At 43.6% G+C, this 26,421-nt stretch overlaps 1 protein-coding gene across 2 annotated transcripts in view; it reads left to right on the forward strand.

Moving 5' to 3' along the window:
• Positions 1-26,421, forward strand: part of huwe1 (HECT, UBA and WWE domain containing E3 ubiquitin protein ligase 1) — a 32,729-nt gene that overhangs the window by 1,495 nt on the left and 4,813 nt on the right. The window contains exons 2-68 of one of the 2 annotated variants that reach the window (XM_077596674.1): positions 2,418-2,468; positions 2,562-2,626; positions 3,719-3,817; positions 3,928-4,134; positions 4,552-4,704; positions 4,777-4,839; positions 4,969-5,046; positions 5,144-5,191; positions 5,268-5,436; positions 5,929-6,029; positions 6,104-6,254; positions 6,326-6,453; positions 6,529-6,669; positions 6,759-6,864; positions 6,948-7,052; positions 7,131-7,232; positions 7,704-7,784; positions 7,912-8,018; positions 8,149-8,326; positions 8,398-8,489; positions 8,563-8,765; positions 8,892-8,949; positions 9,025-9,201; positions 9,292-9,537; positions 9,905-10,038; positions 10,118-10,230; positions 10,292-10,465; positions 10,547-10,763; positions 11,343-11,465; positions 11,543-11,780; positions 12,449-12,796; positions 12,926-13,048; positions 13,135-13,230; positions 13,325-13,594; positions 13,682-13,834; positions 13,910-14,037; positions 14,110-14,191; positions 14,413-14,589; positions 14,672-15,217; positions 15,572-15,767; positions 16,378-16,545; positions 16,679-16,827; positions 16,982-17,048; positions 17,157-17,380; positions 17,481-17,692; positions 17,775-17,957; positions 18,061-18,233; positions 18,360-18,499; positions 18,603-18,678; positions 18,759-18,857; positions 18,944-19,068; positions 19,138-19,297; positions 19,423-19,651; positions 19,743-19,918; positions 20,006-20,095; positions 20,244-20,404; positions 20,493-20,532; positions 21,914-22,309; positions 22,467-22,674; positions 22,771-22,895; positions 23,368-23,588; positions 23,690-24,081; positions 24,156-24,804; positions 24,977-25,682; positions 25,771-25,859; positions 25,955-26,111; positions 26,196-26,328. In XM_077596674.1, the coding sequence (XP_077452800.1) occupies positions 2,582-2,626; positions 3,719-3,817; positions 3,928-4,134; positions 4,552-4,704; positions 4,777-4,839; positions 4,969-5,046; positions 5,144-5,191; positions 5,268-5,436; positions 5,929-6,029; positions 6,104-6,254; positions 6,326-6,453; positions 6,529-6,669; positions 6,759-6,864; positions 6,948-7,052; positions 7,131-7,232; positions 7,704-7,784; positions 7,912-8,018; positions 8,149-8,326; positions 8,398-8,489; positions 8,563-8,765; positions 8,892-8,949; positions 9,025-9,201; positions 9,292-9,537; positions 9,905-10,038; positions 10,118-10,230; positions 10,292-10,465; positions 10,547-10,763; positions 11,343-11,465; positions 11,543-11,780; positions 12,449-12,796; positions 12,926-13,048; positions 13,135-13,230; positions 13,325-13,594; positions 13,682-13,834; positions 13,910-14,037; positions 14,110-14,191; positions 14,413-14,589; positions 14,672-15,217; positions 15,572-15,767; positions 16,378-16,545; positions 16,679-16,827; positions 16,982-17,048; positions 17,157-17,380; positions 17,481-17,692; positions 17,775-17,957; positions 18,061-18,233; positions 18,360-18,499; positions 18,603-18,678; positions 18,759-18,857; positions 18,944-19,068; positions 19,138-19,297; positions 19,423-19,651; positions 19,743-19,918; positions 20,006-20,095; positions 20,244-20,404; positions 20,493-20,532; positions 21,914-22,309; positions 22,467-22,674; positions 22,771-22,895; positions 23,368-23,588; positions 23,690-24,081; positions 24,156-24,804; positions 24,977-25,682; positions 25,771-25,859; positions 25,955-26,111; positions 26,196-26,328 (11,504 nt within the window). In that variant the 5' untranslated portion in view covers positions 2,418-2,468; positions 2,562-2,581. The remainder of the gene's footprint in view (positions 1-2,417; positions 2,469-2,561; positions 2,627-3,718; positions 3,818-3,927; positions 4,135-4,551; positions 4,705-4,776; positions 4,840-4,968; positions 5,047-5,143; positions 5,192-5,267; positions 5,437-5,928; positions 6,030-6,103; positions 6,255-6,325; positions 6,454-6,528; positions 6,670-6,758; positions 6,865-6,947; positions 7,053-7,130; positions 7,233-7,703; positions 7,785-7,911; positions 8,019-8,148; positions 8,327-8,397; positions 8,490-8,562; positions 8,766-8,891; positions 8,950-9,024; positions 9,202-9,291; positions 9,538-9,904; positions 10,039-10,117; positions 10,231-10,291; positions 10,466-10,546; positions 10,764-11,342; positions 11,466-11,542; positions 11,781-12,448; positions 12,797-12,925; positions 13,049-13,134; positions 13,231-13,324; positions 13,595-13,681; positions 13,835-13,909; positions 14,038-14,109; positions 14,192-14,412; positions 14,590-14,671; positions 15,218-15,571; positions 15,768-16,377; positions 16,546-16,678; positions 16,828-16,981; positions 17,049-17,156; positions 17,381-17,480; positions 17,693-17,774; positions 17,958-18,060; positions 18,234-18,359; positions 18,500-18,602; positions 18,679-18,758; positions 18,858-18,943; positions 19,069-19,137; positions 19,298-19,422; positions 19,652-19,742; positions 19,919-20,005; positions 20,096-20,243; positions 20,405-20,492; positions 20,533-21,913; positions 22,310-22,466; positions 22,675-22,770; positions 22,896-23,367; positions 23,589-23,689; positions 24,082-24,155; positions 24,805-24,976; positions 25,683-25,770; positions 25,860-25,954; positions 26,112-26,195; positions 26,329-26,421) is intronic. The other variant, XM_077596663.1, reaches the window with a different exon arrangement.

Genomic DNA, 26,421 nt, shown 5'->3' on the forward strand with positions numbered 1-26,421 from the left:
TTGAACAAGACAAAAATCTAAGAAAATGACACTTCATATGAAACAAGCATTTAGCATTGCGCTAAAGGATGCCGACTTAATGCCAAAACATAATTTATTAGGGTACTAGTTTATCTCATTAGCTGCCATTGACAGTGCCAGATGTCCCATCAAATTTGACTGGGACAGTGGGGTATTGGGAAAAATAAGCACTCAGTGCCAATCCCTTGGTTTAAATGAATTGTCAATGCCAGGCATTGACCTATAATAAAATGTTTATTTAAAAAAAACTAATAATGTGCTACCCTAGGATGTATAACTAAGAGTGAGTATGTTGTGTGCAGGTGAAAGCTTGAATTTGATTGAGTTTGATTTATTTAATAAGGGACAGCACATATAAATAAACATATTTATATTCATGTTAATGAACATATATATGTACATCTGTAAGATTGTAGCCAAGGGCTAATTTCCATCTTTAGGTGTAGGTTGAAGATAAACGATGACACATACTAGACACATACTCACACATTTTTAGACAGCGTTGTGATTGCAATTTTGTTTGTCTAACAGTAATAGTAATACTTAAAGTACAGGGAAATACAAGTCCAAAATTTTTGTTTATTAAATGAATAATCCATTGCCTTGTGGTTACGGTTAGTTTGCATGTTCATTTTGACAACCAATGTGATTACTATACAAAAAGTGCCAATGTCTTTGGGTCATCGGCATTTCCAGTCGTTATAATAGAGAGCCGATTTGAATGCACGTGTTTTATGTTACGAGCGTTGTCGTGGACGACTTCAATTTGAATCTCAAGGCAGCTCTAGCACTGTACGTGATTTCAAAATGTGAACGCTTGGTGGAAATTCCAATCAGTCAAATAAAACATAGATGCACTTTTCGCTTGCGTTTTTTGGGGGTTTGGGGACATTTAGTACTCTTTATAAGAGTTCGAATGGCGGATAGCCAATCGGAGTCTTGTCATTTGCTCACTTTTTTGACTACTCAGACGCCAGTGCCTATGTGCTATGTATACGCGCGGTCAACGTCACTCGTGGCTTAAAAAAAGCAACAAAAAAAAGAAATAAACATTCAACGTACGAAGGATAAGGGTTGTTCGCACAGCCCAAGCCCGATCGGTCGCTCCCGCGTTTGTCTCCCGAACATCGAGTGAGAAGCCAAAAGTGTGTCCGTGTGACGACAATGATTCAGCGAGTTGTTCTCCGCGTCAGGGCTTGCTAGCGGTAGCCGGCCAAGCTAGCGCGTGCTACGGCCGTCTGACGATGAGCAGGGGTAAGAATCGCTCGTTTACCCGCCGCACTCATTTCACCTCCCGGCGAGTTAATATTCACGGCCACCGACTGCTCGTTGTTGGCCCAAGGTGAGGGAAAAACTGGACCTTGAACAGGAACTGCGGTTTTTTTGTTGTTCGGCCTGCGCAGCCCCGAACTAAATTAGTCCACCGTCTTCCCGGGACAGTGCGCTGGGTTATCCCGAGTTGTGGGTTGACAGCTGCGACTCGGATGGCGTCAAAAGACAGTTTTGTGATAAAGTTTACCCCGGGTCAGGCATTAGTTCCTGCCTGGTATGATTTGGCCGATTTTAATGCAGTCTCGGGCTTTTTAAAGGCTTTGAAGTGTGTATCTCGACATACTTAAAAGCGGCTCAGGCTATCGGCAACTCCGCAGCGAATGTCGCCTTGCGCTCTCGTTGCTTGTGCCTGGAATGTATGGTAAAATTACCATTGGCTGTGATTGTGGCACTGCACACTTTTTTTTTTTTTTTACAAATAAACCCTCAATCATGTACGAAGAGAGCCGAGACGTTAGACAATGTTGAACATTTTTCCATCATGCTGCTATTAGCATGTTAGCTCGCTAGGTAGTCGCCTAGCTCTCCAACTTTAAGCTGTCGGCGTCTGGGTTGTGGCGGTCAAGTCATCCTTGGGCCAGTGTTTATATGGAACGCATAATATTATGAAGGTAGATTGATTGGACTTGTTAAGCCCATTAAAGACGCATGTCACATTATTTTACCGATCGCAGTTTGTTGCGAGCTAGTCAGTGGCTAATAGGCTCCCTGCCAGGTTGCTTTGTGATGAGCAGTCAATCGTTAGATGACTGTACAATCACTTGCAAACCCAATCACGGTTTGTCGCGTTTTAACGCATTTCTAGCTCACACATTTTTTCAAAAATTTATTCAGCTTAGTGGTTTCCCAACAATGCAAGATGTATTAATTCTCAGTCATCAGCGTCCAAACCATTTGTATTAGGAGGGTTGACAGTGATCCTTTATTTGCAGTCCTACCGGTTAAAACCATCATTGGTTGTGAATGAGTCATGAATCCATGTCTTTATCATACAACTTCAGTGTGCATTTTTTTGTTTGAACCTGCTGCTTGGTTTACTTTCTGCTGGTCTTCTGGTCTTTCAGGTGAAGTGGAATCAAACATGTCGTTAAGCGGCCATTTCCAAATCCACATCTGTACGTATGCCTCCAATTAAGCCTATGTCATTACATTGTTTCAAAATGGTTATACAACATGAAAATAAAGTTCTCGTTCATACTTTTCAACAGGAGCTTCAAATCGATCAACCATGAAGGTGGACAGAGGCAAGTTAAAGAAAACCCCGACAGAAGCTGTAAGTATGCATGCCCATTTCTGTTATTTTGTAACGACTGCATTCAGCTCCATGTCAGGACCACGCTTTCTATTTTTAATGTAGTATTTTGATTTGTCTCAGTAGTCATTTGAAAAATAGGAATATGCTGTCTACACAGAGCTAGAATACAGACATTAAGTAAAAATTCTAGAATAGGATACACTTAACAACACCAATAGAACTACAAACTGACCTCTGAATCGCGACACCTGACGTCACTGACACCAAAATGGGTGCAAGAATCAGTTGTTTTTCTTTCAAAAAATGTGTGTATATATGTATGTATGTATATATATATATATATATATATATATATATAATTAATAAATAAATAACAAAAAGACACTCCTGACACCGCATCAGGTTTAACTTTTGCAGGTTATTTATATACCAGCTTCAGTTGATGATTATTTCTGTCAGAAAACAAAAGTGGTTTTCCACAGTATAAAATTATTGCAAATGCCATTTTTTGAGTCAACATTCATAATCAAATTAAAACAATTGTTGTCAATTAAAAAGCTGTCAGTTAGAAGCCATTCATTTGATTTTTTTAATGGAGTTTACAACATCATAGTTGTCACTTGGAATATTTTTTTTCCACATCTTTCATGATGGAAAGTTAACACTTGGTTTATACTGTGTCAAATAAAATATGGCTGGTTACGTAATTGTTTGGGGATGCTGATTAAAGGACGTTGCAGTGATTTTGGTCATTACTTGGGCAGGGTAACCGCAAAGTCTTAAGCTTTATTTTTAATCGTTTTCTTCCCTGAATTTTACATTGTTGCAGTGCATGAACTTGTGTTTGAGATTTGTTTTATTTATTTATTTTTTTACATCTTTGGAATTAGAGATTTCTTTTGTGGGACGAGGGTGAAGTTGGATGTGAAATTTGCCCTGGAGTTGGCATTAAATTTGTTTCCTCCAAGTGGTCTTTAAAATGTCTTAAATCTGTAGAATGCTGTTATAGTAATGTGTTAAATCTGGTCATGATAATTGTTGTACAGTAGTCTCTAATCATGACAAATATTGAGAATCTGCTTAAACTTTATGTGTCTTCTAAACTTGCAGCCTGCCGATTGTAGGATACTTATAGATAAACTGAAAGCATGCAGTGATGATCAACTGCTTGTTGAACTTCAGCACATCAAGACCTGGAATATTGGCAAGGTAAGTCTTGAGCAGCCAATACTCTGGACAAAAATTGACCAAATTGAATTTCCGCATTTTGATAGGAATGTGACTAGAGTCAAAGATTGCTGATTGTCTGTCCTTTACAGTGTGAGTTGTACCACTGGGTGGATCTGCTAGACCGCTTCGATGGCATTCTGTGTGATGCAGGCCAGACAGTGGAGAATATGTCATGGCTGCTGGTGTGTGACCGGCCAGACAACAGCCAGCTCAAAGCCCTGCTTTTGGCAGTGCTTAATTTTACAGCTCTGCTCATTGAGTACAGCTTCTCCAGGCACCTCTACAGTTCCATTGAGGTCAGTTTGGGGGATATTCTTAGGTCCTGTTTACGCGTAGACGCTCCGACACCAAACCGCAAAGATTATGTTGCGGAATGGCGTCCCGTTCTCACGCCGATGGTGAAAACGGGAAGCAAAAATTCTGGGCTCCAAAAACATGCAGGTTAGGCTGGTTGAGAACACCTGACCTGATTGTGTCACCGTATGAATGGGACCTATAACACTTATCTAAGGCAGCGATGATATATTTCTATAGCATTTGTGTAAACCACTTGTTTTTTTCTGTTATATAATTATGTAGGATATTTTTTCCATTAAAAATTTAACATCGTATTGCAAGATTTTTGACCGTTTCCACTCCAAAAGGTATTACAGGTCATGCAAGTAGTCACAATCACTAATAAAACTCTTTGATCTTGGCTTTTTCTTTTGCAGCACTTAACCACCTTGTTGGCGTCATGTGACATGCAAGTTGTCCTGTCTGTGCTGAACCTCCTCTATGTGTTCAGTAAGCGGTCCAACTACATAACAAGGCTAGGATCTGACAAAAGAACACCTCTCTTAGCGCGTCTGCAACATTTGGCTGAGGTGGAGTGAATATGGATTCCAATTGTCACTTGAATCTAGAAGTAACCTTTTTGTCTCTGTTCACATTTGCAGAGCTGGGGGGGAAAGGAGAATGGCTTTGGCCTTGCTGAGTGCTGCAGGGATCTTCTAATGACGGTAAAAATCTGCAAATGACTTGTGATATTGTCGATGTAGGATTTTTGGGCTGCTTAAATTAGTGGGAAAAAGGGAACTCAAGCAAGCTGTGCTTTTCCCCCCCTCACTTCCAATGGTACTGCCTACCAGAAGTATCCTCCCAGCGCTACAACACTGCACTTTGAGTTCTATGCTGAACCAAGCCCTGAAGTCAAAGTGGAGAGGAAGGTAAAGACAAAATGTTTTGGACATAACACTTTTATCATTGGGATGATCTATTTATGTATATCTTGAATTAATTAATTTTAACTAATATTTCCAACAGACAAGCAGTAACACATTACACTACATCCATATTGAGCAACTTGACAAGGTATGCACTGGTCAGAATGACATTAACACAGATGTTGAACTTGAATCTTAAACATTGTACTTTTTTCCCCTCTCAGATTTCAGACAGTCCATCTGAAATCATGGAGTCACTCACGGTGATGTACAACATACCTAAAGACAAGCAGACACTGCTTTTCACTCACATTCGACTGGCTCATGGCTTTTCAAATCACAAGAAGAGGCTGCAGGCTGTACAAGCCAGATTGCACGCCATCTCAATACTGGGTGAGTTGAAGCTATCAGTCTCAGATATAAACGAGGAGGTTAATAGTTTTGCTCATTTAAAAATAAAATGCATGTCTTGCTTTGAATTTGGCTGCTAGGCAGCATTCTGCTCTTAGTGTTCCCCAAATTTCCTATTATAATAAATAAAATTAATTCATTTTAAAATTAACAATCATCTTGATCAAATTAAAATGAATAACCCTGGCAATCACATGTGGTGACAGCTTTCAATAACATGTACTCTCTTCCTAATATTTAACTAGTGGCTTACCACTGGCAATGGTAATGTCCAATTCCTTAATAGTGGGAGGAGGGCTGTGAATACTCATCTTTCAGTCTTGACAGCGATGGTTTACTGCGAGCCTTCCCATTCAAAATGGCCTAGACGTTTAAGTCAATGGCAGCCACTGAGTTAAATGAGTGCCCTATAAACGCTTAATTAAGCATTAGGTGCTCATCTTAAGAGTATCTGTATTTTGCTTCTTCTTGCAGTCTATTCAAATGCACTTGGCGAGTCCACGAATAGCATTCTGTATAATGGCTTGATAGAGGAGCTTGTGGATGTTTTGCAGATTACAGACAAACAACTTGTGGTAGGTGACCTCCCCATCTAAGCGCTCTGACAGTTGTGTAAGCTTTAGTTTGAAAGGTACAATGCTTTCTTCAGGATATCAAAGCGGCATCTCTGCGCACTTTAACATCCATTGTCCATTTGGAGAGAACACCCAAACTTTCCAACATCATTGACTGCACCGGCACAGCCTCCTACCACGGCTTCTTGCCTGTGTTAGTGCGCAACTGTATACAAGCAATGATCGGTGAGTCGTCTTTTGCTTGCATTTGGATTGGCGCCCTGTACGGAGGTTTGAATTTTGAATCTTTTCGCCAGATCCTTTGATGGAACCTTACCCACACCAGTTTGCCACTGCACTATTTTCCTTCCTCTATCATTTGGCCAGCTATGATGCTGGGGGTGAAGCCCTTGTCTCTTGTGGAATGATGGAAGCCCTCTTGAAGGTAAACATTGCTGCCGTGAACATTCATCCCCTGTCAAAGCAGTTCCCTTTTTGATAGCATCTTTCCTCTTTGTAGGTAATCAAATTTTTGGGTGACGAGCAGGATCAGATTACTTTTGTAACAAGAGCGGTCCGGGTCGTGGACCTAATCACCAACCTCGACATGGCTGCCTTCCAGTCACACAGCGGCCTTTCCATTTTCATCTGCAGACTAGAGGTCGGTTCCCATGGCTCCGATGTCCCGAATCATTGAAATTTAAACAAACGTATAGAGTCATTCTTTTTTCTGGTAATCGACACACGTAGCATGAGGTGGACCTGTCAAGAAAAGAGTGCCCGTTCGTTATCAAGCCAAAGATCCGAAGGCCAAGGCCTACTGTTGAGTCTGAAGACATGGACACAGACATGGAGAGTAAGTCAGCAAAATCATTAAAAAAAGTCCAAGGTTTTCAGGTGCTCTATTATATTTAACTTTATATAATATATATACAACAGCATTGGATGTGACCATGGAAAGCAGCCCTGGGCCCTCAACATCTGCTTCCAGACCAGATGTAGAGCCAAAAGTGCAGAGCATCACTGCAATCACGCCCCGTGCAGGTGGGGGCATTACATTTTAACATAGAATGCTACATACTGTTAAAGACCAAATATTTATATTAAAACATTTTTCTCTAGGCATGCAATGTATTCCCCAGCGGGCAGCCCTGTTAAAGTCAATGCTAAATTTCCTGAAGAAAGCCATCCAAGACCCTGCCTTTTCTGATGGCATCCGCCATGGTGAGTCTGTGACACCCTTTCATTTGCTACAGTCCCCCTAAAAGAATTTGAAAACATCTAGAAAAGTGGCCATGTGAAAGAAGGTTGCATAAAATACTTAAGTATGCAAAGCAGGCATTTTTTCCTTTCTTTTTTGATAATGGAGGAAATTTTTAAATTTAAAAAATGACACTGCTTGCATGTGCGTCCATCCATGGTGGACAAACGTAACTGAAGTCACGCTACACGTTAATGGCACACAAACTAATATATTTTAAACAGGTAAAAAGTAGAAAATAGACGTCTGAAACTCACACAAAGTATGTTTCACTTCCTGGGTCTATTATTTAAATTTGTCTCCACTATTAGTCTTAACTTTATTGAAACAGATTTTCCCTGAAAGCTGTTGTCTGACCCTTTTTAAGACGCTTGTTTGTAGTTTCTAGGCTCCTGTTTCTGTGTTCACTCTTTTTCTCCATACTTTTTTTCAAGTAATGGATGGATCCTTGCCTACCTCACTTAAGCACATCATCAGTAATGCAGAATACTACGGACCCTCACTGTTTCTTCTTGGTGAGTCCCTGTTAGTTTTGAAAATGTTAAACTCTCCTTGAAATGAGTATTTGTCATTTTATTGTGTGTTATTGTGTTTTAATAATGCTGTTGCTTTTTTCCCTTCTTGTCCCTTTTGGGTTTGTAGCAACCGAGGTTGTGACGGTGTTTGTGTTCCAGGAGCCATCTCTTCTTTCCTCCTTGCAGGACAACGGTCTCACTGATGTCATGCTCCATGCTCTCCTCATTAAAGACGTATGTTTTGAGAGCTTTTTTGAAACACGTTTGACAGCACCCAATTTAAGAGGTGTTTCATGTTGCTCGGCCATAATAGCTTTGTGTCACATGGCCTTCAGTGTATTACTGTTGTTTCAATTTTAATTAGGTTCCTGCTACCCGTGAAGTCTTGGGATCTCTCCCAAATGTGTTCAGCGCCTTGTGCCTGAATGCCAGAGGCCTCCTCTCATTCGTTCAATGTCAGCCCTTTGAGCGCCTCTTCAAAGTGCTCTTGTCCCCCGACTACCTACCTGCCATGCGACGGCGACGCAGTTCTGACCCATTGGGTGAGTTTTCCTGCGGTGCCATTTTTGCGGCCTGTATATCCTACTTGAGCCGTGCATTAACCTCCCTGCAGGTGATACGGCATCAAATTTGGGAAGTGCTGTAGATGAACTAATGAGACACCAACCAACTTTAAAAACAGATGCCACGACTGCAATCATTAAGGTAAAATCGTTGAGGATTTTCTAGTGTTGTTTCCATGTTTGGACGTTCTAATAAGTTCATTTCTTTTTTTCAGTTACTGGAGGAGATATGCAACTTGGGCCGAGCTCCCGAATACGTATGCCAAAAACCATCTATCCAGAAAGCTGATGGTACTGTGGCTGTGCCACCAGCACGCTCCAGCCACGCGGCTGAAGAAGCTTCAAGTGAGGATGAAGAGGAAGAGGAGGCCCTCCACACTTTTAGCCAGCAGCAGGGGGAAGCAGAGAGCAACAGACAGTTAGTGCCACTTGAATTGTTTGACATTGGGTTAAAATAGCAATAGCTCTGATATTCTTCATAGTCAATGTCATATTCATTTTATGTTCCTCATGCCATTAACTTTTACACACACTTTCCTTTTAGGGTGGTGGGAACTGAGGAGCGAATACCTATCCCTTTAATGGATTACATTTTGAATGTGGTAGGTCTGGGTTCTTGTGTAGACTTAATTTTATTTCAGCTGCAAAACAATCACTAATGTGTGACATTTTTCCAGATGAAGTTCGTAGAATCCATACTTAGCAACAATACGACAGATGACCACTGTCAGGAGTTTGTGAACCAGAAGGGGCTGCTACCTCTGGTTTCTATATTGGGGTTGCCCAACCTACCTATAGATTTTCCCACTTCAGCGGCCTGCCAAGCTGTTGCTGGTGTGTGCAAGTCAATTTTGGTGAGTTGAATATCACCTTTCCTTATCTTCAAAAACCAAATTTCAACTGGTCCTTCAACCCTACTATTGCTGTTCATTCCATGTATTAAGACTCTTTCGCATGAGCCTAAAGTACTTCAGGAGGGATTGTGCCAACTGGACACTATTCTAACTTCACTGGAGCCCCTACATCGGCCAATTGAGGTTCCCGGGGGATCCGTGCTTCTGAGGGAGCTGGCTAATGCCGGTCATGTCACTGACGCCACATTGTCGGCTCGGGCGACGCCACTTCTACATGCGCTGACTGCGGCACACGCCTACATTCTAATGTTTGTGCACACATGCCGCGTGGGACAGGTAAATACTAATTTTGGAATCAGTTTGTTTCATTTAAAAAGAATAGATGAACTCCTACAAGAGGTGGGGGTTATGTTTTCGGTTCTGTTTGTATGTTTGTGTTCAAGATAACTCAAGGGTAAATAATGGGTTGTAACATTTGCAGGATATGTTTGTAACATGAAACAGAAGAAATGATAAATTGTGTCCACGGTTAAAGTGGTCAGAAAAACAATTCCAATAATGATTTGTCTAGAACTCAAATTTGCATTTTAGGTGATATAATGAGAATAAGGGGTCAGGGGTCAGACGTGGGGTAATGCTTTAAAATTGCGTACTTTTTTGAGTCTTTGATTGTTTTTATTCTCTTATTGTCTATTTCCAACAGAGTGAGATTAGGGCAATCTCTGTCAATCAGTGGGGATCCCAGTTAGGCTTGAGTGTTCTCAACAAGTTGAGCCAGCTTTACTGTTCACTGGTGTGGGAGAGTACTGTTTTGCTCTCTCTTTGCACACCTAACAGGTATCATTTCAACTAATTGCACCTTTATTGTACCACTAGTTCCCAATAAAACTCTGTTAAACTCATTTGTCTTAAACAGCCTGCCACCAGGGTGTGAGTTTGGTCAAGCAGATATGCAAAAACTCTTGCCCAAAGAGGAGAAACCCTCTAATTCTGCTGCAACTACCACAACACCTGGTTCCAAGAAAACTGGTAACATTTAATTGTTAAAAATTAAAGTCCCTCCCAATCAACTTGTTGCTTTCATCAACAGAGTCAGAGGCGGTAGAGTCTACCAGTAGTGGACTGTTGGAAGGCATGGGTTTAGATGGTGATAGCCTGGCTCCCATGGAGACAGACGAGCCCATCTCAACAGACCCTAAGGCCAAGTCCAAGCTGACCCCAGCAATGGCCACACGCATTAAACAAATTAAACCCCTTCTCTCTGGTGAGCATAGCACATTTCAAGTAGTTTTGCTCATCAATTTGAGTACATCTCTCACCAACGTTGTCATGTGTTCATGTTCAGCATCATCTCGGCTGGGCAGGGCACTTGCTGAGCTCTTTGGCCTGCTGGTGAAGTTGTGTGTTGGTTCTCCGGTGCGTCAACGCCGCTCCCACCATGCCACAAGCACAGGCACTACACCCACACCTGCTGCCCGAGCCACTGCCTCTGCACTAACAAAGCTCCTCACCAAGGGTCTGAGCTGGCAGCCCCCACCCTATACACCCACTCCTCGCTTTAGGTAATGCTTTGTGTATTATCATTGTGATGTGTATTAAAGTTTTTTTCATAAGTAGAGCCACATTTTATAATATAAAAAAAAAATCCTTGAATTGTTTCAAGGCCGCCCCAAATCCTCCCCCCTAAACCCTGAAATTAGAGATTGACCACACTTGAATAACTCACGAGACATCAGTAAATGTCGTTTAGGCGTGTTAGAACTCCCTGATGAGCGAGGGCACACGAAAAGCATAATGAAAACACAGATTCTTCCCAACCAATGGGAGACCAGTGGGGTGTTGGTAGAGGGCCAATGAGAGCAACTCTCTTACCTCAATTTCAAAATTCATCACGGGATGATACAAGTTTATTTGCGATTTGGGCGGCTGCAAAGCGGAATTTTTTTAGATTTTGCGTTTCGCAACTTGAATATTCTTGTCTTCAGAGATGGAAATTTTACATAAAGGCATTTCATAACTTTTTTGTTAGTTGGGCCTTTTTGTAAGGTGAGTTATGTATATTTTACTATTACTATTTACTATATACTTTAAAAAACAGTCATTAAGTGTCTTTCAGTTTTGTGTTGTTGTGCATCCCACAGGCTCACTTTTTTCATCTGCTCTGTTGGCTTCACATCGCCTATGTTGTTTGATGAAAGAAAATACCCATACCACCTAATGCTTCAAAAGTTTTTCTGCTCTGGTGGACACGATGCCTTATTTGAGTAAGTAACTTATACTCATTTTGTATTATCATTAGGAGCACTGTGACTTTCCATGTTTCTCCCCCCTTTTACTGTAGGACATTTAACTGGGCCCTGTCAATGGGTGGAAAGGTCCCAGTGTCAGAGGGTCTAGAGCATACAGAATTACCAGATGGAACAGGAGAGTTCCTAGATGCTTGGTTGATGCTGGTGGAGAAGATGGTGAATCCAAGTACTGTTTTGGACTCGCCACATTCCCTGCCAGCCAAAATGCCTGGGGTCACGCCAACCACGCCCCAGTTTAGTGCACTTAGGTTTCTCATCGTCACCCAGAAGGTGAATTTAAAGCTTTCTAGGCTCAAGTCTAATGTATCCTCTGATCAAAGCTCTTTGTATGTGCCAGTTGCATTGTGAAAAGGACACTAAACCAATTTTTATTTTGCACGAATTATGGTTTCCATAAACAATTATTCTGACTGTTGAAAAATCGTCAATATTTTTTTATTAGTCCATTCATATAGCAAATATGTCACACACAAGTCCTCCAATTGTGACCTTGGTTACCTACCATATCATTCGAACGAAATATTTTAAGTAAACATGACTCAAATTATTTGACTTGCTTAATTTAAAGTTTTTCTAAATCTTTTAGTCAATAATATAAGCATAATCACTGATGTAAATTACTTGCATGCTAAAGTAGATGGGACATACTTAAATGTATGGGTAAATTGACCTTGAAATGGCAAGTTGTGTGAAACGGTTGCAACTGCACTTCTAATGCCTTCTAAAAGCGTGCTGGCAATAGAGCTGTGGGGTGGACATGTGGTTCAGTTGTCTCCGCAGCACCATTTGGGCCAAAATGTCATCAGGCGCAGACCAGATATGATGTTAACCCCACTGTAGGCCTTTGCTTGCTGTATTTTGCTTGCTTCTGTTGTTGGAAATGAATTGTAGAAACTAATCATATTGCTAACAATGCTCTTTTTTTCCCTTGAATATAGGCAGCATTCAGCTGCATCCGCAGTCTATGGAATAGGAAGCCTCTTAAAGTTTATGGAGGCAGGATGGCTGAATCCATGCTTGCCATCCTTTGCCACATCCTACGGGGAGAGCCAGTCATCCAGGAGCGCCTGGCCAAAGAGAGAGAGGGTACAGTGCGACCAGATGATGAGGGCACTCCTTCTGCCTCTCTGGTACCAAGCGCGGCCCCAGGTGGATCTACCACCAGCGGGGAGACACCAGCAGCCACTGCACCACCTGCTGGCGTGCCAGCTGTGGGATCGGCTGAGGAGTCCACTAATTCCACTCAGAGACGGGACCCCCAGGTTAACCAGGCTCAGCTTACGCAGGTAAATTTGATTTTATTTTTGAATTACACTTTCAGGGATTGTGTTTATGTCCTTGAAGAAAATATGTAACATTTTCTGGTGACTGATGTTTTCTCTGAAAATACGTTTGAAATTTTTCTTAAATTTTAGCTGATGGATATGGGCTTCTCAAGAGAGCATGCAATGGAGGCCCTCTTGAACACCAGTACCATGGAGCAAGCCACAGAATATCTCCTTACACACCCTCCTCCTCACCTTGGGGGAGCAGTAAGGGTAAATCTTGCAACACGTTTGACATTCACTTTTGAAATGATCATCATTCATTCAGGGAATCGCTTTTTGGGGCTTTTTCTGTCTAGGATCTGTCCATGTCTGAAGAGGACCAAATGATGAGAGCAATTGCTATGTCACTCGGCCAGGAAGTCAGCATGGAGCAACGTTCTGACTCACCCGAGGTATGTCTTTCTCAATGTTGAAATTGCACCTAAATTCAGACCAGCGAGCGGATAGTAGGGGGAAACTTGATGAATAACACCCCACATTTCTTAGGAAGCCGCACGTCGGCGCGAGGAGGAGGACAGGAGAGCTAGGGAACGAGCTGAGGAGGAAGAGGCCCGCTGCTTAGAGCGCTTCATGGAGGCTGAACCCCTTGACCCACAGGAGCTGCACACCTTCACTGATGCTATGCTTCCTGGCTGCTTCCACCTTCTGGACGAGCTACCTGACACAGTCTACCGACTTTGTGACCTGCTAATGACTGCTATTAAGAGGAGTGGCCCCGAGTACAGAGATCTCATCCTCGGCCAGGTTGTCGACCAGGTTAGAGATTTCGAACTTAATGATGCCTTACATTTGTCCCAAATTTGGAACCTGAGATCAGATAAGTTTGAGCTTTGGTGTTTCTAGGTGTGGGATGCAGCAGATGTGCTGATCAAGGCGGCTGTACCTTTAACAACCAGTGACACAAAGACTGTGTCTGAATGGACGAAACAGATGGCCACACTACCCCAGGCATCAAAGCTGGCTACTCGAATTCTGTTGCTCACGTTGTTATTTGAGGTAAGGAAATTCTTTTTTCGATAGGACGGGGATATTACGTTCCGGGCATTAATCGCTTTTGTTCTTTCTCAAAAGGAACTGAAGCTCGTGTGCACCACGGTGGTAGAGAGAAGTGGCATTCTGGATTTGCTGATTAAGTTGCTTGAAGTGGTTCAGCCATGTTTGCAAGCTGCCAAGGAACAGAAAGACATTCAGACACCAAAGTGAGTTTCTTGGTTTATGAGCCCACAAATGTGTCCACTCCAGACATTTGCAATTATTTATATTTTCTATAGGTGGATTACGCCAGTTTTATTGATTATCGACTTTTATGAGAAAATGGCAGTTTCTTCAAAGCGGAGATCACAAATGAACAAGGTAAGTCCTTTGCCCTTTTCAGATCAGAACACCACTAAGGGCACGTACCCATATATGTGGATCATATAGGCCACAATATTCATCCTACAGTCCAGGTCTCAACTAGAATTGTATTATTTATTTTGTTTTCAACCATTAATGTATTATTATTACTTAAATAGTATTTTACGCCCTGTACATCCCTGGTTGCAACTAATCCTTTGTACGTCTTTCCTCTGAAGTATCTTCAGCCTAATGGGAACAACTGGAGATGGTTTGATGACCGCTCGGGACGTTGGTGCAGTTACAGCGCCTCTAACAACAGTACTATCGACTCGGCATGGCGAGCCGGGGAGAGTAGTGTTCGCTTCACAGCTGGACGCAGGAGATATACTGTTCAGTTTAACAACATGGTGCAGGTATACACAAATGCTTTGTCCAGGAAACAGTTGATGGTGTTTGGGTTCCTTTTCAATTGAATGACAACAATCGTTGCTGTAGGTCAATGAGGAGACAGGGAACCGGCGGCCTGTAATGTTGACTGTTCAAAGAGTTCCACGTTTACCCAAACCTGCCAAGACCGGATGCATTACAGACACGGAGAGAGAAGAGGGAGAACGGTGTAAAGCAGAAGAAACACAGACCGATATCGACTCTGTGGCAGCAGTGGAAATGAGTGCGCCCAAGGATGCTTCCTGCCAACTTAAGGATGTACCTCCTGGCCCCACAACTTCCCAAGAATCTGACTCCATGCAAGTCTCGAATGTTGTAGGCCTGAGTGACGACATGACCACCGTTCTCATCCGTGCTTGCGTCAGCATGATTAGTGTCCCTGTGGACCCAGACACTCTCCATGCTACACTGAGGCTCTGCTTAAGATTGACACGGAATCACCACTATGCCATGATGTTTGCTGAGCTGAAAAGCACTCGAATGATTCTTGGGCTGACACAGACATCTGGATTCAATGGCTTCACTCCCCTCGTTACGCTACTCTTCAGACACATAATAGAAGATCCAGCTACTCTTCGGCACACTATGGAAAAGGTTGTTGTACAGTCGGGTGCTGTACTTATTTAGTTACTATTTTTGCGCCTATGGGGCACACTGACTTAAAGGACGCTGTCTCACTTGTGGTGCAATTTCTGTTTTTAGCCCATACAAAAGGCGCTCCCGGTCAATGGGTGCAACATATGGTAATGCAAGCATAAAATTTAGTCAGAGTCATGCAGAATTTAGTGCATACACAAGGCGCACCGACCTATTGGGTGTCCACTTTAGAGAAAATGTTTTACTTTTAAGTGTGCCTAATAGGTGTGAAAATATGGTATATTTTTCTGAATCAACATAACCCAGGAATAGTACAAAGTTGTGTTTGTAAAAACCTCCTGATTTTGACAGGTGGTGAGATCAGCAGTGACCAGTGGAGCAGGCAGCACCACCTCTGGAGTGGTGTCAGGCAGCCTCGGCTCAAGAGAAATTAACTATATCCTGCGCGTTTTGGGCCCCGCCGCCTGCCGTAACCCAGAGTGCTTTGCTGAAACTGCTAGCAATTGTGTCCGCATTGCCCTTCCGGCACCTCGTGGAGCTGGCACAGGTGAGCAAATCAAGTTGTCATTGAGTTGTTAGCTTTTACATTTGTGTTTACATACCGTATTTATTCGAGTATAACGCGCAAAATTTTGTGCCAAAAAAACTGGGGCAAAGTTCAGGTGCATGTTATACACGAATCTCGGTGAAAGACTGCCCTCCGCCGGTGACGTAAAACCTGTATTTGTCAGTCAGCAGATGGGGCGCGAGAGCCCATTCTATTGGCTGGTGCTCACACTTAGAAAAAATTAGAATGGAATCAATTGTTTGGTGGATCTGACGATGATGAATCAGACTTGGAAAAATGTTAAATATTATGATGATGAATTAGACTTCAGGGATTTAACATTATAAATTCAATTTGAGGATTGTGTTTATACTGGTAGTTTGTTTTACCAGGCTTCCGTACCATATGTTGTGAATAAATGTTTTATCACGGCACCGTGTGTTCAGCATTTGCCAGTTACCAGTACCGGTGCAATTCTTCTTTCTTTCTGAAAAAAAGTGGGGAAAAAATGTATACCAATTTTTAGTCACAAATTATGGGTGCGCGTAATACTCATAAATACGGTATTTATTTTTGCTAACTAGCATTTATTTGGGTTTTGTTTCCATAGCTTCTGATGACGAGTTTGAAAATCTTCGTATTAAGGGGCCCAATGCCGTGCAACTGGTGAAAACAACTCCGCTGAAATTGTCCCCGTTGCCTTCAATCCCTGACACTATCAAGGAGGTGATATACGACATGCTCAATGCCTTGGCAGCATACCATGCGCCAGAAGAACGTAAGATATTATAATTGAGTATTTTATCGTGTATTATACACCCGGGCAAATCAGATATCATTAATTTAATGGAGAAAAAAAAGTCCACCATTGACCAAAATTGATTCCTGAAAATATTATTTTTGTTATACAGCCGAGCGTCCAGAAGAACGTGTGGCAGCTGTTCCTGGTGGTCAAGACTTGTGTCAGATATTGCAGGATGTCGGTGATGATGTTTATCAACAGTACCGTCTCACAAGACAGGGCAGTGACTTTGACTCCCAGTCTGCGTTCCATATCAATGTGAGTCTATGTCTTCACTGTTGACTTCCAGATTTCAGCACCTTCCTCTGGTGGTAACATGGAATTCATAAAACCGTAGTGAAAATTTATGATTTATTTTTTATTCTCGTCAAGCCCCGTTTGCCTGTTCACTTAAAATGTTCCTTTCTTTCAGAGTCAAGTTTTTGCGGCGGACGGCGCTGTGGCAGAATCATCGCAGTCAGGCACCCCACAAGGAGAAGGTGATTTGTTTATTGTCCTTCGAAAAGCCAATTTCCTTGTTAACTTTTTGATGGTTTTCAATGATTTTTGTATGATTATCAGTGATTTAATCTACTGATTTTTCTCAGCTTCTACACCTGAAGATATGCGGGAGGAAAAGAAAGAGCAAGAGGGAGATAAGAGTAGCAGCTCAGAGGAGGCTAAAGCTGCAAAGGTAAAGGCAAGCAAACCTCTAATGCCTACCTCCACCATCCTGAGACTGCTGGCTGAACTGGTGCGCTCCTATGTTGGCATTGCCACACTAATTGCCTCTTACTGCTACACTGCAGGACAGTCTGAGCTCATCAAGGAGGTGGGTAACAAGTTCTGCTTAGTTTTGTCTGAGTGTTCTGTGGTGCTTTTTGCTTTCAGTGCAAAATTTCTCTTGACTTGATACATTTTCATCTCCACAGGACTGCAGTGTGCTCGCTTTTGTGCTCGACCACTTGCTGCCTCACACCCAGAATTCAGAGGACAAGGACACCCCAGCCTTGGCCCGTCTGTTTCTAGCCAGCCTTGCAGCTGCTGGCACTGGCACAGATGCTCAGGTTGCTCTGGTTACTGAGGTGAAGGCTGCTCTTAGTCGAGCTTTAGGAATGACAGAAGGTGCTGAAAAACATGCTAGGTAAAAAGGAGGACTTGTATTACACAAATATTACAACCATTAAATGGTGTGGCACACTTCAGTTACTCTTCTTCTCTCACAGGCTTCAGGCAGTGATGTGCATTATCAGCACCATCATGGAATCATGTCCCTCCACGTCCAGTTTCTATAGCACAGCAGCAGCCAAGACACAACACAATGGCATGAATAATATCATCCGGCTCTTTCTCAAGAAAGGACTGGTCAGTGACTTGGCTCGTGTGCCTCACAGTTTGGATTTGTCTAGGTATGTGTTTGGCTCTATTGTAATTGACATTTCCGAGATGTGTGTGAACAAATAGTGCTGCAATGGATTCAAGAGTATAATGATAAATATTGGTTTGGTTTAGCCCCAACATGGCCAACACAGTGAACGCTGCCCTCAAGCCTCTGGAAACTCTGTCCCGCATTGTTAACCAGCCCAGCAGCTTGTTTGGGAGTAAAGGATGCTCCAGCAAAAACAAGACCGAGCATGACACTGTGGGTGCTGCTCGCGATAGCAACAGCAACACTCAAGATCAAGGTATCCACATTCACCTTAACGCTACTTAAGTATATGCAGTGTCTCTCCTCCCCGGGATATATTACATTGCAAACTCCCAGTCTTTGCAAAGATGGAATCAACGGAGACCTGCCATTTGTTTTACAGGTGAATCTGGTGAGGCAGAGCCAGTGGAGGATAATCACAGGGTGCAGGGAACAGACAGTGATTTGATGGATGGAGAAACGGAGGGCGATACAGTGGTGATTGCTGGCCAGCCAGAGGTTCTCAGCACGCAGGCAATGCAGGTTACTACCATTGTTTTATGGTAGACCAGCTATTTCTATGTTGGTACACTATATCATCATGTGTAACCTAGTTTCTGTTCAAAACATGGCATGCTGGATGAAGGTGGAGAATGAGTTGGTGGATTTGATTGATGAGCTGCTTGAGAGAGACGGCGGTACTCTCAATAGTACAATCATCGGTAAGCCTTGGTTCCAGGTCTGCATTTAAAAGTGAAAAATTATGAGGGTTTGATAGTTCTAATTGATGTTTTGGCTTCAGTCGGGCAAAGTGCTGAGGACCAATCCCAAGAGGATGTGCTAATGGAAGAGGCCCCCTCCAATATTAGTCAGGCATCCACTCTCCAGGCAAACAGAGAAGGTTAATTTAGGAATCAAAAATGGTTTTGAAACATATAACAATATGCTTTGTCACAGATATAATAATACTTTGTCCTATATGATTAGACTCCATGAATATCCTGGAACCAGAGGATGAGGAACACACACAAGAGGAAGACTCCAGTGGCAGCAATGATGATGACGACAGCCAGGATGAAGAGGAGGAAGAGGAGGAAGAGGAGGAGGACCCGGTTAGATTTAATCAGTGGTTTGTTTATAGGATGTTGACCCAAAACTCATGATTGCGACTCATTCTCAAGGATGATGAGGAAGGAGATGAGGACGACGATGACGAAGGTTCAGAGATGGAGTTGGATGAGGATTTCCCTGACATCAATGCTGCCCCTCACATCCGCTTTGAGCGGTTTGACAGGGATGATGACCTCATCATTGAATTTGACAACATGTTTTCCAACAGCGGTAAGTTGACACAGTTTTCCATTAGGTCCACTCTACCTGAATGTCAAACATCAAATGCTTTTGTTTACATATATTGCAAAGCTTTGTTCCCTAACGCTTACCACTGTTTTGTGTTGTTCCATCAGCCGACATCCCTCCTTCCCCAGGCAACATCCCTAGCTCCCACCCACTGATGGTGCGCCACGCGGACCACGGTTCCCTCACCCTCGGTGTAGCAGGCACAAGCAGCCGTCTAGCACAAGGCATGGGTCGTAGCCAGCGGACACTTAGGCAGCTCACTGCCAACAGTGGGCACACCATTCATGTCCACTATCCTGGAAACCGCCAGCCAAATCCTCCACTCATCCTGCAAAGGTAATGGCTGTGTTGTCAAACATCTTTCCCACAAGTGACATGAGTCTTTAAATGGTTACTGTGATTTTCAACATTTTCCCCCCACACCTAGGTTGTTGGGTCCCAGTGCAGCAGCAGACATTTTACAACTATCCAGCTCCCTCCCTCTGCAATCTCGTGGTCGAGCTCGACTTTTGGTTGGAAATGAGGATGTTCACATCATAGCGCGTTCCGATGACGAATTTGATGACTTTTTCCATGAGCAAAGCAGCACGGGAGGTCAAGCAGGTGACATAATTTTGCATTTTATTATTGAAGTAATGCGCTTGTTATTTGTAATTTACACTCATCCTTTACGTTGTTCCTTTTTGATAGGCACCCTCTCAAGCATACCTACTGCCTTAACTAGATGGACAGATGAGTGTAAAGTGTTGGATGCCGAAAGTATGCACGATTGTGTTGCAGGTAAGATTCTTTTTAAGTGGTATTGATTAGGAATGTTTTTCCCCTGGATAATTAGAAATAATGTGGTCTATTGTGGAAATTAGGGCTGAGCAATTCTCTCCTTAAGTCATAGCAAGAGTCAAACTGAAATTCCAAAATTTCTTTTCAGTCGTGAAAGTGCCAATCCTCCAGCATCTGGAAGGTTTGCGAGATGAGGAGTTAGAAGAGCGACGGGAGAAGCGAAGGCGGCAGTTGGCAGAGGAGGAGGAGTTCAAACAAAACGAGCAAAGGGCCTCTGGAGCGGAACAGACCAGAGAACAGAGCCTGCAGGTTCGCACATTTTCCTGCTTGCTTTTGATGCAAACAGACTTGGAATGACAAATATTCACATTTTCATTGTTGTCTACCTTGTCTGTAGGGTTCTGCATTGGTGCAGAATGGCACAGAAAGCACTGCAGGTACTGATTTCTCAAAACGATTTCAAAATTGTTTCTTTTCATTTGAATGGGAAGAGCAAAGAAATCACGAGGCTTCAAGAGTCAACCGCGTGCTATGGGATGAGGTAGTAGTTTGTATAGTTCAGGATCATACCAGATCTGGGAGATAACTATACAGTCTACTGTCTTTCTTATGGCAATGCCACAGCATCTTGCTCGCATCAGCTCGAGGGGAAAAAAACAAAACACGTTCGCATTGTCCCGTGGAGGGTCGCGACACCAAATCACCTTTTTCATTTCACCCTGTCCTTTGCATCATCCTCCCCTACACCTGCCACTTTCCTGTCCTCCCTCACTACATCCACCTATCTTTCCTGGCTTTTTAGCTCTGTTCCCTGACTGTTCCACTCTCAATATCCTTCTACAGATATAGTCCTCATCTCTCCTTTGAACAAGTCAGAACTATCTTGAGTCTGTCTGACAGTCTCCAAAACGCCTAAACTTTTACTTCGTCTTATTGTTTCATTTTTTTAATCCTATCCAACCTGGTCACTCTAAGGAGAAACTCCACATCTCTGCTGTTTCTAGCTGCGCTTCCTGTCTTTTCCTCAGAAAATGCATTTATTTTCATAATTTTGAACCCGGTTATGCTGTGGTGAGGTAGTAAGTTGTGTTGTTGGGGATTGTACACCCCGTTTGGGAGATAACTATACAACTTACTGCCTTCCACAGTAGAATCATTTGACAACATGTTGGCTTTCCTATGATGTTTGTATGTGGTGAAATTTAATGTGAAATGATTTGGTCAATATGTGAAAATTGTTTACTTTTCCTAAAATAAGCCAGCTTTTTGTGCTATTCATTTTCTTGTATAGACTATTTTTGTCAAGATTGTGAGACCTCTTAATCGCCCATCACTGTGTCCCTATGTTTTAAGTTGCTTCTCACAGCTGGTTTTCCGTACTACTGGCCTGTTTGGGGAAACACACACTCCTGATCAGTCTTTTTAAGACGTATTTATTTAATTATCTATACACAGTGATTACAATTTGTCAGGAGGAAAAATTAACCTCAACGACTTCCATACAATAAATAGCATAATGGTCAAGTTTTTTTACTCTCTTACACTTACTTTTCAGTTGTTCTTTAAGTGCCAGCTATATACCCACTTTGTTGGAGGATAATGCAACAGATTGGTTGGTTATTGTCATTGTAATGTGTATTTCATTTAAATGAACAAAATTATAAATTTTTTGTTAATTTAAATGAATAAAACATTCTAAATGGGGTGGACATCCAGTGCTCTCAATCACAGCTAATATTTTAAACGCTTTATAACGGATAGTCTCGTATGAATACTTAACCCACCTTTGACATTTTCCTAACCTGTCTGTCCTTTTAGAGGGTGAGCAGTCTCAAGGAGCCGCAGTGCAATGTCTAGAGCCGGTGCCTAGGGTATCAGAAGGCTTCCTCACTGCGCCCCCTTCTGGAGAGGTTACACCCACTACCCCAGCTCCACTTGAACAGGCCCTAGTTTCCTTGGAAACGGCAATTAATCAACCAGTCCACCAACCAATGGCCGGTCTGCTATTGGCAGAGTCGCACGCCAGCTCGTTAGCTGCTCTGGCAGGGACGCGCCTTCCACCTTTGTCTGCAGCGGACAGACTTAACAGTGAAGCAGAAGCATCACAGATGGAAATGTCCCCAGCACCCACAATCGGTGAGAGAGGCAGTGGAGGAGAAAGTGGTGATGGTGGTGGTGGTGGTGGTGGAGGAGCGTTGGATGAAAGCAGGGAAGGTAGACTAACTCTCTTAATACAGATTGGCCTTGAGTAAGGATGCCCGTAATTTTAAATGAACAGTTCTTAGTTGTTACCACAATTTTAGAAAGGCTTGATAATGGTTTCCATAACGAATTGAATACTGTAGTGAAAAAAATCGGACTTTCTTCCCAGCATCAAGCCCGGATATTGCTGAAACCACAGAGCCCACGGCAGTTGGTGTGTCACGACTGGAGGGTTCACCGATGGACACCAGCAGCCCAGCATCTGCCACCCAAGAAGACACCGTTCCCAACCCTGCCCAGGCTGCCCTGGTCTCTCAGGATCTGTCTGTGAGTGGTGAGAGTGGCTTGACTGACAGGCTCACTGATGCAGAGACTGGGTGAGGTTCTCTTTGTGCCTTTTTTAATAATGTTTTTATTTTTATTTAAAATGATAAATTGAGAGGTTCTAAAGAAATGATGTTCCTTTTTATTAGATCAACTACGGTCTCATCAGCTACGGAAGCAATTCTCAGGAGTGACAGTGCTGACAGCCAAAGCCAGGCTATCCAAGAAGAGCCTCTCCCATCCACGAGCAATGAGGAAGAAGACCCACTAGCAGGTAATGTATATTCATTAATCCCTCTCCATTTCGCGGTTCAACTTTTGTGGCCTCACTACATGGCAGACTTTTTTTTCTGGGGAAAGTTTTTGTGATTTTTTCTATAAAAAAAGTTTTTATTTTAAATTTTTGTATTACTTTTTGGGGTTCATAAAAATGTGGAAATCTACGCTGAAACTCGTAACAAGAAGCCATTCTTGCTACTAGGACTCGGCACTGAAGGGGGAAAAACTTTTTTTTTTTTAATCGGGGTGACCCTACTTGGCGGGTTTTCGATTAGCATGACTATGTCTGTTCCACATTAACTGCGATATTCAAGGGATTACTGTACTGTCATGTCTGGTGTATAAGAAGCTTCTTTTTTCCCTCCTTTCAACTCTACGGTTTATAGTCCAGTTAATCTTATTTATGGATTTTAACATTCTAATGAGCTGCCTTTCCTGGTATTTTTTTTATTTTTTTGTCTTTGCAGGAATCAGTCTCCCTGAAGGTGTGGACCCATCTTTTCTGGCAGCTCTTCCGGAGGACATTCGTAGGGAGGTGCTTCAGAATCAGTTGGGAATCCGACCACCATCCCGCTCGGCTGTTGCTACCACCCTGCCTTCTTCTACTGCGCCTGTACTGACAGGACCCGGGGTTACAGAAGTTAGCCCCGAGTTCCTTGCAGCATTGCCCCCTGCAATACAAGAGGAGGTGAGAGGAGAGCTGGCTAAAATAAAAATGGACACAAAATAGGAGAATGCGATTTCTTTTTCAGCGAACTTTGCCATTGATTTAAAAACATGTGTTTTTAGGTCCTTGCCCAGCAACGAGCCGAACAGCAACGGAGGGAGGTTTCCCAACAACCAACACAGGGCGATACTCCTTTGGACCCGGTTACTTTCATCCAGACGCTGCCCTCGGAGCTCCGACGTAGTGTGTTAGAGGACATGGAGGACAGCGTGTTGGCCGTCATGCCGCCGGACATTGCGGCCGAAGCGGCGGCGTTGCGCCGAGAGCAAGAGGCACGACAGAGGCAGTTGATGCATGAAAGGCTCTTTGGTCATAGCTCAACATCAGCTCTCTCAGCCATCCTGCGCTCGCCAGCTTTCACCAGTAGGTTAGGAAGCAACCGTGGCGTCCAGTACACTCGGCTGGCTGTACAGAGAGGCGGCACGTTTCAGATGGGAGGCAGCTCTAACCACAGGTAACTAGTTAAAAAAATAGACGTGTTAAACTCAGTGACCTTGATCTGTAATCTTAACTATCTTCTTTCTCTAGACCAACCAGTTCAAGTGTGGACTCTTTGTTGCGTCTGCGCGGCCGATTGCTGCTGGACCATGAGGCCTTGTCTTGTCTGCTGGTGTTGTTATTTGTGGATGAACCCAAGCTGAACACCAGCCGACTACACCGTGTGCTCAGGAATCTTTGCTACCACTCTCAGACTCGTGGGTGGGTTATACGCAGCCTCTTGTCTATCCTCCAGCGCAGCAGTGAAAGCGAGGTCTGTGTGGAGACCTCTCGTATCGAAGATTCTCGAGGGAAAAGGAGTGTCCAGGGAGGCTGTGGGGGAAAAGGTTCCGCAACCCCCTCCCTATGTTCTTCATCCTCCTCCGCTTCCTCCTTAGAGCTTCTGAACAGAGTGGAGTCCCGCAGTTCAAGCCAACTTTCTTGGCTCTCTGTATCTATGGATGCGGCTCTGGGCTGCCGGACTAACATTTTCCAGATCCAACGAGTATCTAGTAGGAAGCATGCTGACCGGCACACAGCTGCTGGTTCTGCAGCATCTGGAGCCCTTGGGAGTGCCATGTCCGGAACTGCCACAGGGGTCACATGTGCTGGAGGAGGAGGCTCCACCGTACATATCCACCCGCAAGCTGCTCCTGTGGTGTGTCGACATGTCTTGGACACACTCATCCAGCTTGCGAAGGTAAATTGCGTCTCTAATTCTGGTATGTAGGAGAATGGGGATGATTGCCCCTTTTTTAATACTGTTTAATGAATATCTTCACATCAACACATCTCAGATACATATTAAGGCCAGCTCTAGTTTGAGTTGGATTTCAGCAGACTTAATAGACTACTTTTTTTCTACACGCCAGGTTTTCCCCGGCCACTTCACTCAGCAACGTTGTAAAGATCTGTCAGTGTCATCCTCTGACCTGGAGGCTCGGCTTTGTTCAAGTTCCTTGGGCGTGGGTGCTTTGGGTGGAGGACCAAGGTCAAGTTCACAGGTTCAGAACAACCCAAATTCTTCCAATGCTTCCAGTGCACAGAATGCTTTTGGCTCCTCGGCCATCACTCCCCAGTCTCTGGGAATCTCCACTGATTTTTGGGACCTGCTTGTGAAGCTGGACAACATGAATGTCAGTCGCAAAGGAAAAGCCTCAATGAAGACCGTGCCTTTTGGCGGCAACGCAGAGGCCGAGGGACTCCAGTTAAGCCTGGAGACCTCCCCTCTTGGTCAATTGATGAACATGCTGTCCCATCCAGTGATCAGGCGAAGTTCCTTGCTCACTGAAAAGCTGCTACGCCTGCTCTCCCTCATATCCATTGCCCTGCCTGACAATAAAGCCACAGAGGCGCCAGCTAGCCACGCAACTCCGCAGGCAGCCAACCCCATGATCAGCTCAGGACCAGCGGCCCCAGTCTGTACACAGGTGGCTGCAGCGTCAAGCATCCAGCCCACTGTCGTGGGCACCGTGACCTCAGGGGCATCTGGAACTCGGAGCACTTCCTCAGGGACAAGTCTATTGACGTTTGCAACGTCCACACCGTTACCAACGTCCACTGGAACATTCTTTGCAGGTAGAAAATTAACTGGGTGCTTTTGTAATATTCAGAGCCCTTAGAAAGTGTGGTTATAAATCCTCTGTGTTTCATTCTACGGAAACAGCCAAAAAGAGTTCTTCGAACAGCGCAGAGAGTGACAGTAAGATTGCTTCTGCTGGACTTACGGAGAAGCAACTTCAGCTTTCGGTGGAGGTATGTAAAAATGCTCAATAGTGTGAAATTATTATGACTCAATAGCTGTCTGTGTGTTCTCCCATTTTTATGCTGTGCCCTCATGTCTTTTTAAGGTGTTGACTTCGCATTCGTGTTCAGAGGAGGGTCTAGAAGACGCAGCCAACATTTTACTCCAGTTGTCCAGAGGAGATGGTTCCACCAGAGACACAGTGCTCAGACTGCTGCTCAGTGGTGCAAGACATCTTGGTTACACGCTCTGCAAACAAATTGGTCAGTGCCATGCAGATTCTGGGTCCCTATTTTTAGCAAATACTGACAAGCTGCTTACGCCTTTCTTTTTTTTATTCTACTCAGGTACACTACTGGCGGAACTTCGAGAGTATAACTTAGAGCAGCAGAGACGAGCACACGCAGATTCTCACTCACCTGATGCGCCTCCTGATGATACCTCCATCTCTGCCAGACTGAAGGGCAAAATGACCAGCAGGTAAGCCAGTGACAATGATGATTTTTAAATGAAATACTGGTCAATTCTATTCCTGTGAAGTCGAAAGTCATTTGATTTACCTACCATCTTTAC

Source organism: Stigmatopora argus, chromosome 1 (assembly GCF_051989625.1).
Source record: "Stigmatopora argus isolate UIUO_Sarg chromosome 1, RoL_Sarg_1.0, whole genome shotgun sequence".
Classification (NCBI taxonomy): domain Eukaryota; kingdom Metazoa; phylum Chordata; class Actinopteri; order Syngnathiformes; family Syngnathidae; genus Stigmatopora; species Stigmatopora argus.